General features: G+C 43.2%; 1 protein-coding gene across 1 annotated transcript in view; it reads right to left on the reverse strand.

Annotated features, from left to right (window-relative positions):
• Positions 1–7,518: 7,518 nt before the first annotated feature.
• SLC22A2 (solute carrier family 22 member 2) overlaps positions 7,519–16,160 on the reverse strand; it is a 29,020-nt gene continuing 20,378 nt past the window's right edge. Inside the window, exons 10-11 of the mRNA XM_061130229.1 lie at positions 13,660–13,759; positions 7,519–7,601 (exon numbers count right to left, since the gene is read on the reverse strand). Coding sequence (XP_060986212.1) covers positions 7,535–7,601; positions 13,660–13,759 — 167 coding nt within the window. The 3' untranslated portion in view covers positions 7,519–7,534. The remainder of the gene's footprint in view (positions 7,602–13,659; positions 13,760–16,160) is intronic.

Here is a 16,160-nt window from a genome sequence, read left to right on the forward strand (position 1 = left end):
TCGGTTAGTGTCTAGTGTGATTGTTTTGGGATAAATCTCATTGCTATGCTCCTGTAAGCAGGACCCTGTCTGGGGTGTCCCTCATGACTAGAGAAACAACCTCAGACCACCAGAGGCTTTAGCCTCTGGCTCCATAGCTAATAGTCATCCTTTTTCTTTTCTCCCTAAATCTCTCTCATCTGCCTGCTTCTGTTGGCTCCATACCTCCTGCTGCCCATCCTGTCTCTCTCTGCCCAGCTCTCTGCCCACAAGGTCAAGGTTGATCACCCTGGCCACTCTGCCTGCCTCTCCACCTCCTGCCCATGCTGAACCTCAGCCTCTCGGGGTATTGTCCCCAAACCCCCAACTGTCCTTAGGGTTTTCTCCTTTGTCTGTGAACTCCTAGAACTGTACTAAGTATTGGCTCCCCAGGGAGACTTGTCCCCACTCAAGACGCAAGACCAGCTTGACTTTGGGAATCTGGGCACTTCCCTCCTGGTTCCCAGGCTCGCTCCACATTGCACTATCATCACTAGGGTATTTCCCCCATCCAACTGCAGCGTCAAAGCCCACATCCATCTTGTTCATCTTGTCCTGGTGATCAGCATTCCCGCGTAGAGGAGACCCTCACACTTTGTACCACGGTTAGTGGTCTGAGGTTGTTTCTCTAGTCATGAGGGACACCCCAGACAGGGTCCTGCTTACAGCACCCATTGTTGTGTTTGAACTGGGCCCCTGCGGGGTTGTGAGCTCTGGGGGTTCAGGCACTGGGTGGCCTCTACTCCCCCTGTGGTTTCTGACCCTAGTATTTCTGCCTGACGGGAAAATCATCACCAAACATCTGCTTTGGGGGTAAAATACCTGTAACATTCCACAAGCTTTCCTGGGGATGACAGATGGTTTAGAAAATGTGCAAGCCAGATATGAATATGGACCTCTACAGAGTTCTTCCTCCTGTCAAAATCTGAAGATGATAAACATTTTTGTCACTGGCAGTAAAATCTCAATGAGAAATGCTGGTTACCAGAACCCTCAGGCTAAGCAGCTTCAGTTGCGTCTGACTCTGCGAACCTATGGACCGTAGCCTGCCAGGCTCCTCTGTCCATGGGATTCTCCAGGCAAGAACACTGGAGTGGTTTGCTATGTCCTCCTCCAGGGGATCTTCCCAACCCAGGGTTCGAACTTGCATTTCTTATGTCTCTTGCATTGGCAGGCAGGTTCTTTATCACTAGCACCACCTGGGAAGCCCACAGGAAACCCTCAGCATGTCTAAATGGAGATGTCTGGAGCTGGGAAGAATGTTCTGGGCTGGAGTCTCTGACCTGGGAATCCAAGCCAGCACTTGCGTTCTGAGTCATTGTTTTTAGGAGTTTCTGGGCATCTAAGCACTGGAATGATTGAACACTGGGACGGAGACCGCTAGTTCCCACAACCCAGCAGAACTGGTTTCCAGAATTAACACCCTCTGCCCCACAGGTCGCTCCCCAGATGAGCCCTAAAATTCTGGGGGCATGGAGCAAATCTTTTTTGATGGGGGGCCAGAGAGGAGACTGGCTTGCTGGCTTAGTCTCTCAGTCGTGTCAGAGTCTTTTGTGACCCCATGGATTGTAGCCCTCTAGGCTGCTCTGTCCATGGAATTTTTCAAGCAAGACTCTGGAGCTGGTTGCCATTTCCTCCTCCAGGGGATCTTCCTGATCCAGGGATTGGACTTGTGTCTCCTGGATTGCAGGCAGATTCTTTACCTGCTGAGCCTTTGGTGTCAAAGGGCCCTCGTGTGGCCAGGGAGGGTGGGCGTGGGGAGGGAGGAGAGGTGGGGATAAGGGAACCTGGAACACAGACGCCTCAATTTTGCCAGGACCCGTCGTGATCGAGGTGATGTCCTTGGGTGCCTTGTGCTTGAGGGCAAGCACTCCTGGGGCAAGAAGCTCTGGGCTCTCAGCAGGGAAATGCAGAATGAGGGCACATCGAAATCACACAGACCCCCAAGTTACAGCAGCTGAAGAGTGATGGACGTGGTCCCCTCTCACTCCACATCTTCCTGCCATAAAGAAATTGAATACCCAGAGGAATCAGGTGGAGAGGGAGGTGGGAGGGGGGATCGGGATGTGGAATACTTGTAAATCCATGGCTGATTCATGTCAATGTATGACAAAAACCACTACAATATTGTAAAGTAATTAGCCTCCAACTAATAAAAATAAATGAAAAAAAAAGAAATTGTTGCTGGAGACATCTGAAAGTGAACCTGAGCCCGAGACCCACTTGCCCAATGGTGTAAATGTAGAGTCAGATTGTTTTGGGAAAGAAGTCTTTGCCAAGTCAGTTTTGATTTCAGAACTTCATGGGGGGGTGGTCACCCAAGTTCATAGCTTCGGAGTTCTGGTTAACCGAGGATACTGTGCTTAGACCTGCCAAACAGGGGAAAAGGAAGCGAGCTTTACTCTTGGGGTTTGATCAGGGTACTAGTGTTTTAGACATACTGTCCTATTTGTCAGGCTTGCATGAGAGAAACCAGGGGAATTCTATGTTTTGTTTAACATGGCGGCAATTGGGCTTAGGAGGAGCTCTTGAGACCAGCCTCCAGTGAACTGGTTTACAGAGCGACCCCCCGTGAATGTGAATTCTGTGTCCTGATGCAGCAGGATGTCTGAGCGTGTCTGCGAGGGTGTTTCGGGATGTCCAATCCATGGACAGAGCAGGACGAGAAGGAGAGGAGGGAGTGTTGTCCCTGCCTGCCATCCTCCCGTCCTGCCTGCTGTGAGCGGGGCGTCTGTCTTCTGCCCCGGGACTGGGAGTTTCAGCATCAGCTCCCCTGGTTTTTACAGCTGGCTTCCGGGGGTCTCTGGCTTGTAGGCAGTAGATCGTAGGACTTCTCAGCCTTCACAATCATGTAAGCCTAAGTTTCCTTTCACATACGTGTATATGTACATCATCCACTGGTTCTGTTTCCTCTGGGGAACCCTGATGGGCACAGCTTTCTCTCTGTGAAACTACAACAGAGCAGAACCCCGTGGGACCTTCCTGGGGCAGACCCCTCCCCCACATCCTCTGCTGAAGCTCCCTCCTGAAGCACCCAGATCATGCTTACTTCCTGAGTTTTTCAGATGCTACCACCAAAGGGAAGGAATTAACTACTTGATGACCTGAGCACTGTAGCCCCCAGATCTACTGGGCCCTAAGGATTGATCATATTTATCCTGTGACACTGCCCTGTTACCTCCCCATCAGCCAGTCAGAAACTGCACGAACTGATCACAACCCTGCCATCCTCCCCACTCCCATCTTTAAAAATGCTTTGCTGAACTCTTTAAGGGAGTTGATGGGTTTTGGGGGCACAAGACATGTATTCTCCTTGCATGATTCTGGGGTTTGCAATAAACCCTTCTCTGCTCCAGACTCTGACATTTAGGTTTGTTTGGTCTCGCTGTGCGTTGGGCACACAGGCTTGCGTTGGTTAGCAAAACCAGCTGGCGAACCCTCAGCTCAGCTAGGTGGCCACCTTCTAATGTGACCACCCATCTGTCTCTTAGTTGAGTTACAGGAGGACCAGGGATCAGTTAGATTTGCTCCTAAATCTGTTTTTTCTCTTTGAACTCGATACTGTGATTACCTAATTTGATGACATCATGTAATCTGATGAAAGAGAAAGGTAAAAATGCATTTTTAATACACAATTCAATGAAAGTAAATTAAATCAGCGGTCCCCTATATTTAGGCACTGGGGACTGGTTTCATGGAAGACAATATTGCCACTGGCCTGGGTGGGGTTATGGTTTTGGTTTGGCCTGCCCAATGCTCACCTCCTGCTGTGCATCCCAGTTTCTAACAGGTTATAATCTGTGGCCTGGGGGTTGGGGACCCCTGAATTAAAATGCTTTCTTGATATTCAGTAGAGTGAGTCACTAAAAATGTCATGTAAATGTGGACAAATCAAGTATTAAAGAAAAAAAGTATGGCAAAAATCTGGAATTTTTGATCCAGGTTGTTTCAAAGTGTTTTGAGTTCTGGTTCTCCTTTAAAGAGCCCCAAATTGCAAGTGATGAACAATGTATTAGGAACATGGTGTATGCCAGAAAAAGCCGAACTCCTAACAGGAGGCATACACTTAGAAAAAAGATGTTTCTCCTTCATTGAAGAAATAGAAATACATTTTTTTTGTTTTAGGTTAAATGAAAATAATAGTCTTTGATGAGTGGGACTTTTTAGATAATGAGGCTTCTACTGAGCACATCTTACAAGGTGGATTGAGTGGTCCCTGACCCTTCCCCTCCCAAGTTGCCCCTCCCAGTTTACATGGCCACCCCGATCTGCATGGCCCACCTAGTTCTTTCCCTCAAGAGTGCTGGGGCTTTCGGGAATCACCACACCCAGAACACGCCCCGAGGCCGCTGGGCAGCCCAGCCCACCTCAGGGCGCGGGGAGGAAGCCACAAATGGCCGTGTGCACAAGCATGCTGGCGTGATGGGAGCTCTTCTTCTTTCCAAACTGTTACCTTCTTACCTGGCTTCTTGCCTGTTTGCCTACACAACTGGTGCTGCGTTCCAGGCACACAGAAGAAGGAACTCAGACTTTAGAATGTTAGTAGTATTGCTTCTTCTGTGTTATTAGTATTTTTTTTTTTGATTCCAACATTTCTTTCAGCTTACAGAGGTGGGATTCTATCCAGGGGTCAGCAAACTTTTTCCATAAAGGGCTGCTGTGTTATGCCTAATCACTCAGTCGTGTCCGACTCTTTGCCACCGCATGAACTGTAGCCCACCAGGCTCCTCTGTCCAGGGGGATTCTCCAGGCAAGAATACTGGAGTGGGTTGCCATGCCCTCCTCCAGGGGTTCTTCCCAACCCAGGGACCGAACCCAGGTCTCCTGAACTGCAGACGGATTCTTTACCACCTGAGCCACGAGGGAAGCCCATAAATACTGATATGGGCAGCCTATCCCTTCTTCAGGGGATCTTCTGGACCCAGGAATTGTACTGGGGTCTCCTACATTACAGGTGAATTCTTTACCAGCTGAGCTATCAGGTAAACCCCATAAAGGGCTAGATAGCAAATAATTTAAGGTTTGTGCATCAAGGAATCTTTACAGCAACCACTCACTTTTCTGCAGTGGTTGCAAAAGTTGCCTTAGACAAATAGAAGTCAATGGGTGTAGTTGTGTGTCAATAAAACTTTATTTAAAAACAGGCAGCAGGCTGGATTTGGTTTATGGACTGAAACTTGTGTCAACAGCAAGAATTCTTAATTGAATGAAGGATTGGTAAAGCCTGTGAAAGTATATGCAAGTTTTGGGTATGCCCTTTTCTGGACCGAGGAAAGTCAAAGACATTTTGGACATTAACTTTAAGAAACATTGTTACAGAGAAGTGGCCTCTTCTGGGTCCCCATAACATTTCATTTTTAAAATACTGTTTTAAATCTTTTATTTTGAAATAACTAGATTCACGGGAATTTACAAATCCAGAGAGATTCTGGGTCCCCTTCACCTGGTGTTCCCCAATGGCTCCATCTCACATAATTAAAGAAATGTCAAAACCAGGAAACTGACATTGGTGAGCTCTGTGAATATAGACCCATGTCACTTTATCACACGTGTAGATTTATGTAACCATGACCATAATTAACTACTGATCTGTTTTCCATCTCAGTAGTTCTTCCTTTCATGAGTGACCTTTGGAGGTTAGCCTTTATCACTCAGCCCAGCACCCTTGAGATCCATTCAAGTTGTATGTGTCTTGTTGATTTGTTCCTTTTTCTTGCTGAGGAGTGTTCCTTGGTATGAGGGACATTTTGATTATTTCCAGATTTTGTTTAATTAGAGAAAAAAATGCCATGATAAATTGTGTATGGAATTTTGTGTGGATGTATGTTTTCCTTTCTCTGGGATAAATACCCAGGCATGCAATTGCTGAGCGATACTGTAAGAACAGGTTTAGTTTTTAAAGAAACCATCAAACTATTTCCCAGTTAATCATTTATTTTTTAAAACAACATGAGCATGCCACAGACCTGCACATGAAAACATAAAAATGCAAGAATTGCAGAAAAAGTAGAATCTTTCTAATTGTTCCTTGTGCACTGCCCAGTCCCATTCCTCTTCCCCCTAGATCATTGGTTAGATGTACATCTTATTATTTCTACATCCTTATTCCAAAACTCATCTTAGCCCTTCATCATGAAGGTCTTTATATGGAGTAGCTATATATCATTTTCACTCTTTGTTAACTGATGAGTTGATATACCGTAGTTTATTTAAGCATTCTTCACATATAAGGACTTTGGTTATTTCCAATTTTTTCTCTCATCAACAAATGATGCAATGAATACCTCTGAGATGAATCTGTATACGCTTTAGTGTTTCTCAAAATAGATACCTAGTGGTGAAATTGTTGGGTCCAGATGTGCACATTTCTAATATGTGCATGGACACGCCAAACTGCTTTCTAAAGACTAAACCAATCAACTCATGCATGCCAGCAATGCATGAAAGTTTTTTCATATCCTCATCCATACTTGATACTTTCAATTTTATTTTTTTATTAATTTTATTTATTAATTAATCTGAAGAGTGAAAAATATTTCATTATTATTTCCCTAACCATGAGGATATACATCTTTATACATATATATATAAAACCTAATAATTTTTAAAGCTATTTCTATAAATAACTTTGTATTTTTTTTTTTTTTTTTTGGTTAACTTTGTATTCTTGAACCATTTTTTCCCTATGGTCTGTCTAGAGGATTATAATTTCTTTATTGATTTTTAGTAGCTTTTTATTTCTTTTGGATACTAACATTTAATATTTTACATGTGGAAAATATTTCCCCAAATCTATCACTCATTCATTAAATTTACTTTTGGGGTGTGTTAAACAGCTAGCCTCATTTAATTTAGCCTTGTTTTGTGTAGTCACATTAATCAATCAATCATTCACTTCATGTCTCTTGGATTATGCTGTTGCCTAAGAAGTCCTCCTTATTTCAAATTATGGAAATATACTCATCTTTTTTCTCATGTTGTTGTTCTGCTAACTGTTGGAGCTGATGCTAGATGTTCCAGCCAGCACATTAAATCTAGAACCTTGTGTCAGAGCACTCATATCAGTAAATCTTACCTGACTCATTATTATGTTTCATCCTCCTGGGCCTTGTATCTTTACGATTCATTGCTAAACTTGTAGCCAGATTTCTGCTGATTTAAATTACAAAGTCTTGACATTCTTTTTATGTGTAAGCTATTTCTTTCCTCGACAGACTTTTTGCTTCTCCCTTGAGATATTCTAGAATCTACTCTGGAAATATCTGGTCCAGAGGAGTGCTGGCATCCCCTCTTAAGGTAAGAATGGTCATTGGAAGTGTTCAAACAAAGGAGGACTGCAGGACCTCGTCCTAGAGGCATTTTCACACAGCAGTACAACAGACTCCATTTGGTTATAGATCAAGGTTACTAGTGTCCAAACAGAAGTAAGGTTACATGTATAGGCTTTGTGATGAGAGCAGAAATCTCTGATTCTTGCCTTGTTTTTGCCAAAGCAAACGATAGCAGCTCTCTCTTCTTAATTCAGTGGAGTGTCTAGTTTCTTGACTTCAATGTAAATCATCTTGTCTTTGTTTTTTCCTGACCTGCAATAAATAATAAAACAAAAAAGGAGAGAGGAGAGAGAGATTATGAGGAGCTGAAAACCAAGATAAAGTGGATAATAGAAAGATGGAGCAACCAGTGAGTATAAGCTTTGTCCAGGATCAGTCTTGACAAGTGTTTCTTGCGGTGGTACGCAGAAAGAAAATGGACAGAGCATCGTGAGCACCTAATGTGGATGGAGTCATTCCTAAAATGCTCTCCTAGGAGTGGGACTGGCCCACATTCTTTATTTAAGGTGTTTCCCTCCTTTCTGTAGTAGAGAACATGGTAAACGACTAGATTTAATTTTCTATCACTTAAAAGTGATGAATGCAAAATATAGACACTGTTCTCATCTGTTCTGCAAATAGTACTTGAGAAAACCATTTTTACCAAAGATTATTGACTTTTCAGTAAAAGTAAGGAGCAAATAAAAATTAATTATTGTTTTGTAAAACAGCTGTGAAAACTTCTATGAATAGTCTCGGTGGTTATTGAACATTTGCTAAGAGCCAGGCACTTTACAGGCATTATCTGCCCACCAGGCTCCTCTGTCCTTGTGATTTCTTAGGTAAGAATACTGGAATGAGTTACCATTTCCTTCTCCAGGGGATCCTCCCGAACCAGGGATCAAACCCACATCTCCTGTGTTGCACTTAGGCTTTTTACCTGCTGCGCCATCAGGGAAGTTCCATTTAATCATTACAAAAATTCAATGAGTAGGAACTCTTGTTCCACTGACAGATGAAAAATTGAGCCCTAGTGGAGTGAAGATAACATGATAGGAAATATGAGGACCCATAACCCAGCGGGACCTTATGAAGCCTTTCCAGAATAGACACCCACCCATGACCTCCACCTGCCTTTGTCTGCAGAAAAACTTTAGTCAAAGAATAAATTTAATCAGAGAAGTGAGAAAATGCAGAAAAAAAGATAAACAGCCAAGCAAGACAAAATAATACTTTAACCATTAAAGTCAAGGACCTTTAGTTCCTCTTCAAGGGCTATAGATAATATTCTGAGCCATGTCCTTTGAGCTGTTTTGCAGATACTGAAACCCCACCAGATGGAAGAAACTACCTATGCTCCCCATTAACTCTAGATCCCAGACTGGTTGGAACCAAAAGGTTGATGATGCTGACTCCCAAGTACCTCACCACCAACCAGTCAGAAGAATGTCCATGAGATGGTCACACACTCCATAACCCCCTTCCCTCACCTTGTTTTATAAACCTTTTCTTGAAAATCTTCAGGAAGGTTGGGTCTTTTTAAGTACTAGCTGCCCTGGACTCTTTGCTTGGCACCTGCAAAAAAGCTATTCTTTTCTACTTTACCCCAAAACTCTGTCTCTGAGACTCAATTCAGAGTTAGTGCCCAGAGGCTGGGTTCTGGCATCAGACCTGGCCTGTTCCTCACCATCACATGTTACTGCCTTGCTGACACTGGGATTGGCCGGGGCAAACCTAGGGGTATGTCACATAGGGATGCTGTAGAAGGAGCTCTGCATTTATTTCACAAATATTTGGCGAGCATCTGCTCTTTGTGCGTGGGGACTATGCTTAGCTCTAGGGACAGGACCATAAATGATGTACAATTTCTGTCCTCCAGGGGAGGCACTCGTGTGCATAGGAAGATGCACTGGACAAGGTCTACGGGGGTTGGTTGATCAGGATCAAGGATCTCAAACTCAAAGGTCCACGCTCACCAGATGGAAAACAGAAGTGTCCTAGGCACCAAGGGTAGGGAAGGAGGGCCTGTGGCTGGCTCCAGCAGGCATGCCCTTCAAAGAGCTGAGCTGTCAACACTCAGCTCCTCCAAACTGTCAACAGGAGGAAACTGCCTGCTCAGTGTTACCCAAGTCTCTGATTTAAAAAAAAAAAAACAAAAAAAAAAACAGATTCTGGAAATTCATTTTATGTGGAATTTCCCACTTAAAAAATTACGTGGGCCAGGCAAGGCTCTTGAGACCCCAGTGTCCCATGAACTGCTAGTGCATGACCTCTGGCTGAATTCAAAGCCTCTTCCAAGTTCTAGGAAAAGCCTCAGACTGCTGTGATTCTCCTGCTGTGACCTTTGCCCAAGTACTGAATATGTGAAATGTGAAGGGTTTGTAGCGTGGGTACAATTCAGTTCAGTTCATGGCATCAATGGGCCGAAAATGGACTATGGATAAAATGAACAGTTATAGCTAAGCATATCACATAAACAGATTCATGGGGGAGTGTGTCATATATGTTTCTCTGGATGTAGATTTTTTAAAAAATGGTTTTATGTATTTATTTTTTATTCCACTGGGTCTTTGTTGCTGTGCCTGGGCTTTCTCTGCTTGCGGCCAGCGACGGTGGCTCTCTAGTCGGGGCTTCTCACTGAGGCAGCTTCTCCTGTTGTGGAACAGAGGCTCTAAGCCTGTGGGCTTCAGTGGTTGCTCCCTGCAGCCTTTGGGGGTTGCGGTTTCCTGGCTCTCGGGCTTGGGGGCTTCAGGAGTTGTGGTACCTGGGCTCCGTAGTTGCGGCTCGTTGGCCCTAGAGTGTACATCGTCAGTAGTTGTGGCCCATAGGCTTAGTTGCTCTGTGGCACGTGGAATCCCCCTGGGCCAGGAATCGAACCTGTGTCCCCTGCATTGGCAGGCGGATTCTTATCCACTGTACCAACCAAAAGGGAAGTCCCTATTTTTGATTTTTTAAGGTTTTTAAAATAGAATTGTATGTGTTCAGAAAGTGCAAAAAGTATGCACTGAAGAGTCTCCCTCCCACTTATCTCCCATAGCCATCAATTCCATAGATGATCAATGTTATGCATGTGCTTCCAGAGATAAAGTAAATTGTATATATAATTTATATATATGTTTAATATATATTTAAGTTTCACATACATGTATTTTGCTCTTTGTTCACAAATGATTATATGCCTTTCTAGGTTTTGCTTTTTTCCCCCATTAATAATACATCTGGAAAAAAAAATACATCTGGGAGAGTTTCCTTATCAGTGCATATCAAGCTGCCTCATTCTTTCTAATGACTATGCAGTATTTTACTGAATGACACGCCATAATTTACCTAACTGGTCTCCCAATGGATTGGCATTTATGCTGCTCTCACTCTTTTGATACATAAAAATTGCTTTAATGAATAATCCTGTACATACACCATTTTACACACATAAATTTCTACAAGGATGGAATTGCTGTATACAAAGGTACACAATTTTATTACTATTGTCATATTGCCCATCAGAAAGGTTTTAAGGACTCTGCCTGTCTCTCCACACCTTTTACCAACACAGTACAGTTGATCCTTGAACAATGCAAGTTTGAACTGCATGTGTCCACTTACATGTGGACTTTTTCAATAAAAAATTTGAAATTTTTTTGGCAATTTGTGACAATTCAAAAAGGTCTCAGATGAAACATGTAGCCTAGAAATTTTGAAAAAAACTGAGAAATAGTTAAGTCCATCATGAATGCATAAAGTATATGTAGGCACTAGTCTTGGCTTCCCTGGTGGCTCAGTAGTAAAGAATCTACCTGCAGGGCAGGAGATGCAGGAGACAGTGGCTCGATCCCTAGGCCGGGAAGATGCCCTGGAGGAGGGCACGGCAACCCACACCAATATTCCTGCCTGGAGAATATCATGGACAGAGGAGTCTGGAGAGATACAGTCCATGGGGTTGCAAGGAGTCAGACATGACTGAGCATGCATGCATGCACAGACTCTATCCCTACATAGGCATAAGGTGAGTGATATTTAATACAAAATTAATAATGTATTCATTTTCTTATTGTTTTATAATTTTGCTTTCAAAGAATTACATTATCTTACATTACACCTCTCTCGATCGTAGTGGAGAACCTGTCTATCATCACAGGTAAGTGGTTTTTTTAAAAAATGTAACAAACATTTCTGATGCTGTATTATGAGTATGGCTGTCATGTATGGCACAAAAATTTCATATCAATCCATTCATTCGTGTGTGGGCTAGGTTGCCGTGAGCAATGGAGAGCAATAGCATCAGTCAGCTACAGTTCAGTTTAGTCCAGTTCAGTCACTCCATCGTGTCCAACTCTTTGTAACCTCGTGGACTGCAGCACGCCAGGCCTCCCCATCCATCACCAACGCCCAGAGTTTACTCAAACTCATGTCCATTGAGTCAGTTACAGTAGGCAACCATAAAGCAATCATATAGATATATTATCTATATATAGTATAGGTACTTCTTCAGTATCAAGCCCATGAATCACTCTATCTGTAAATAAACTTGGATTTCTGTTTTACATGATCTTTTCATTTTTGATGTCACTTGTTATGAATCCATGTGAAATCTACCGTGTTTTCCTTTTCATTTTATCTATTTGGTTTTGGCCCTGCTGGGTCTTCACTGCTGCGTGGGCGTTTCTCTAGTTTTGGCGAGCAGGGACTACTCCTCACTGTGGTGCACGGGCTTCTCACTGCGGTGATTTCTCTCGTTGGGGAGCACGGGCTCTAGGGCGTGCAGGCTTCAGTATTTGAGGCCCAAGCCTCAGCAGTTGTGGTCCCCAAGCTCTAGGGCACAGGCTAACAGTTGTGGCGCATGGGCTTGGTTGCCCTGTGGCCTCTGGGATCTTCCCAGATCAGGCACTGAACCCATGTTTCCTGCCTTGGCAGGCCAATTTTTTACCACTGAGCCACCAGAGAAGCCCCACAGTGTTTTGTATCATATAAGAAAATGTTCATGTAGGTGCTGAGAGGTGATGTGTCTTAGAAACAGATGATGTAAATTTATAAACTTACAGTTTTGATAAACAAGGTGTGTGCATGCTAACTGGCTTCAGTCGTATCTGACTCTGTGCGACCCTGTGGACTGTAGCCCGCCAGGCTCCTCTGTCCATGGGATTCTCCAGGCAGGAATATTGGAGTGGGTTGCTATGCCCTCCTCCACGGGATCTTCCGGACCCGGGGATTGAACCTGCATCTCTTATGTCTCCTGCATTGGCAGGCAGGTTCTTTACCACTAGTGCCACCTGAGAAGCCTGAAAAATACGGTGTAGTACTGTAAATGTATTTTATTTTCCTTATGATTTTCTTAACAACATCTTCTTCTCTGTAGATTACTGTAGGAACACAGTATATGATACACACAACATACAAAATATGTCTGAACTGCCCTATGTTATTCATAAGCTTCTGATGATTAGCGGTTGGGGCTTCCCTTGTAGCTAAGTCAGTAAAGAATCTGCAGTGCAGGGAACCTGGATTCGATCCCTGGGTCAGGAAGATCCTTTGGAGAAGGAAATGGCAACCCACTCCAGTATTCTTGCCTGGAAAATCTCATGGACAGAAGAGCCTGGTGGGCTGCAGTCCATGGGGTCGCAAAGAGTCAGGCACGACTGGGCGACTAACATTTATTAGCAGTTAAGTTTTGAGGGAATTGAAAGTTATAAGTGGATTTTGATTGCATAGGGGCTTGACACCTGCCACTCCTGTGCTGTTCATGGGTCCATTGGTTGTTTACAAGCAGTTTGATCTTTGACAATCCCAGTGGATAATAGTGCAGGGTAACTTTGCAATTCTCTTACCATGAAGGAGATTGGGCATACTAATATATTTTGGAGCTGTTTTTTTTTCTTTTCACTAAATTATGTGTTCAAGTCCTTTGTCCATTTTTTTCCACTGAGTGATTTTTCTTATGAATTTGTTCGTACTATTTATACATTGGGAAAATTAGCCCTTTATGGAGGAGTAAACATTTTCTCTAAGTTTGCTTATCTTTTTTTAGCTTATGGAAGTTTTTCAACACAGTTTTAAATTTTTATGAGGGCAAACTTTTTTTCCTAATGGGTCCTGGATATTTTTGGTCAAATTTTAAAAGTCTCCCTCACTGTGAAAGGGTTAAGGTCTTCTCCTATAATATCTTCATTCTCTTTTACTGTTTCTTGGTTGGTACATTTTAATCTTTGATTTCATTTGAATTGATCTCAGTGTACAGTGTGAGGGATAGATTCAACCTAATCTTTCTTTCCAGCCAGCTACAGAGTTTCCCCCAAACATGTATGGAATGGTTCATGAAGAAATCTCAACTCCCTACCTCTGCATGTTCTCAACTTCTTCAATGGTCTCAGGCAAAGTCTTCCCTTTGGTTTCTGGGAGCAACAACACCAGTCCTCCAGCAATCAGGCCGACCACAGCTGAAAACCAAACAGACAAAGATCACATTCCGGGTTGATGCATGCCATTTCTGTAATTAGAGCTCCCCTTGTTTCTTAAAAAAAAAAAATTTTTTTATGATTTCCTATACTTACAGATTCCTTTGCCATCTCAGACTGCCCTGTTCCCCATCATAAATATTTTGTCCGTTCCAAACTCCGCTGAATTACAATTCCTTATAGGGAAATGAAATACTTCTCATTTTGAGTCAAAGTTATTCTAGGCTAGAGGACATTGCCATGATATTAAGATACTTTAGAGTTAGAAAATAACTCTGAAAAAAAAAACAATGCTAAGAAAAGAAAGAATATAGCCCTGCCAATATAAAGCACTTAGTAATGAAAATGAGTTAGAAACTTGGATCATCACCAGCAAACAAAAGTCATGAATCACATATTACTTCACAACAGCATTAAATGGTATAGCCAGGCCTTTTATTTTATTTTTATTTATTGTTGCTTTTTATTTTTTATTTTACTGTAGTATAGTTGATCTACAGTGTTGTATTAATTTCAGGCATACAGCAAAGTGATTCATATATATATATTCTTTTAAATATATATAGCTTTTTAAATGTATACATTTATACATAGTCTTTTTATGTGTATATATAGTATATGTATATATGTATGTATTTTTATGTATATATATTTATATATAGACTTAAATGTATATAGATGTATATATATGTGTGTATATACATAAAAAGACCATATATATCTATATATATATACTTAAATATACATAAAAAGACTATATATACACACAAAAACATATATATACAAAAAATTTATATATACATGCATACACACACACACACACACACACACACACACACATGCTGTGCTGGGCTTAGTCACTCAGTCGTGTCCAGCTCTTTGTGACCCATGGACTGTAGCCTACCAGGCTCTTCTGTCCACGGGATTCTCCAGGCAAGAATCCTAGAGTGGGTTGCCATGCCCTCCTCCAGGGGATTTTCCCAAACCAGTGGTTGAACCCAGGTCTCCCACACTGCAGGCCGATTCTTTACCATCTGAGCCACTGGGGAAGCCCAAGAATACTGGTGTGGGTAGCCTATCCCTTCTCCAGGGGTTCTTCCCGACCCAGGAATCGAACCAGGGTACATCTTTATATATTTTCTATCATAGAATGCAAGACGTAGGATGTGGGTTCTTTACTAGTTTGGGGTTTCAAAAAAATGCCTGCTGGACTCCATTTTCTGCACCCTTAAAATGGAAATAGAAATACAGGCCTGCAGTGTGCAGTGGTTCAGGGCTCCGACTGGAGCTCTGGGCACCGGGGTGCCGTGCTGACACCCCACATGCTGACACTGTGAGCCCTGGTCTCAGAGCCCCGAGAGGTTCTAAGGTCTCCCGATGCTCCAGACACCCCTGCAGAATGTGGGGTGATGTCTCCACCTCAAATGCTTGTTATGAGGCTGAAATGAGTTCATATTTGTTAGGTGTTTAGAAAAGTGCCTGGTCCGTGGCATGAATTTTTCCAATGTATTCATGTGTTGGTTTTCAGGCTTCTAGATGACCATTTCTGATTATTACTATAGCACAATTTGCACACCATGATTGTGTGAAAAGAGAAAGAAAACTGTAAAACTGCTAGTTTTGCTTCTTGCTAGCTATTAAAGGCTGGTGAGAGAAGGAAACTACCAGCAATATAAAATCAGGAATTGTCTTCTTCCCAGGAGGCTCTAGTGGTAAAGAACCTGCCTGCCAATGCAGGAGAGACAGGAGATGTGGGTTCGATCCCAGGGTCAGGAAGATGCCCTGGAGAAATGAATGGCTACCCACTCCAGTATTCTCGCCTGGAGAATCCCCATGGACAGAGCAGCCTGGCGGGCTATAGTTCATGGGGTCACAAACAGTTAGACACGATTGAGCCACCAACACTTTGCTTACTTCAAATTTGAAATGCAGTTAAAATACTTTATCTTTTTGATGGACTGGCAAGGCCCAGCAGAGGGTCTAGATCTGGGGAGTTCCTCTGGGTCTGGACTTCGCATTTTTGTTGTTGTTGTTAAAAGGTACTAAGAAAAATAAAATAGATACTAAGAAGTATCTATTTTCCACCCAGAAATATCCTGCAGACCCATGGACCACTGACTGCCAACCTAGGGGAGTGGCCGAGGTTGGAGTGTAAGGAAGAGCCCAGAGTGCGTGATGGCGCTTCCCAAGATGGAAAGGGGGTCCTGGGGTCGGGCCCCTCGGCTAGTGCTGGGGGAGGAAGGAGTCTGGGCCCGGGGCTCCCAGCCAGGCCAGCCACCTGCCTACCTCGGGATAGAGACCTCATGTTCTATCAACTCGGCCATCTTGTTGTTACGGTGGAACATGGAAATATTTGTCAGGTCTCTTTCGAGGGTGAGTTCTC

Source organism: Dama dama, chromosome 26 (genome assembly GCF_033118175.1).
Source record: "Dama dama isolate Ldn47 chromosome 26, ASM3311817v1, whole genome shotgun sequence".
Lineage (NCBI taxonomy): Eukaryota > Metazoa > Chordata > Mammalia > Artiodactyla > Cervidae > Dama > Dama dama.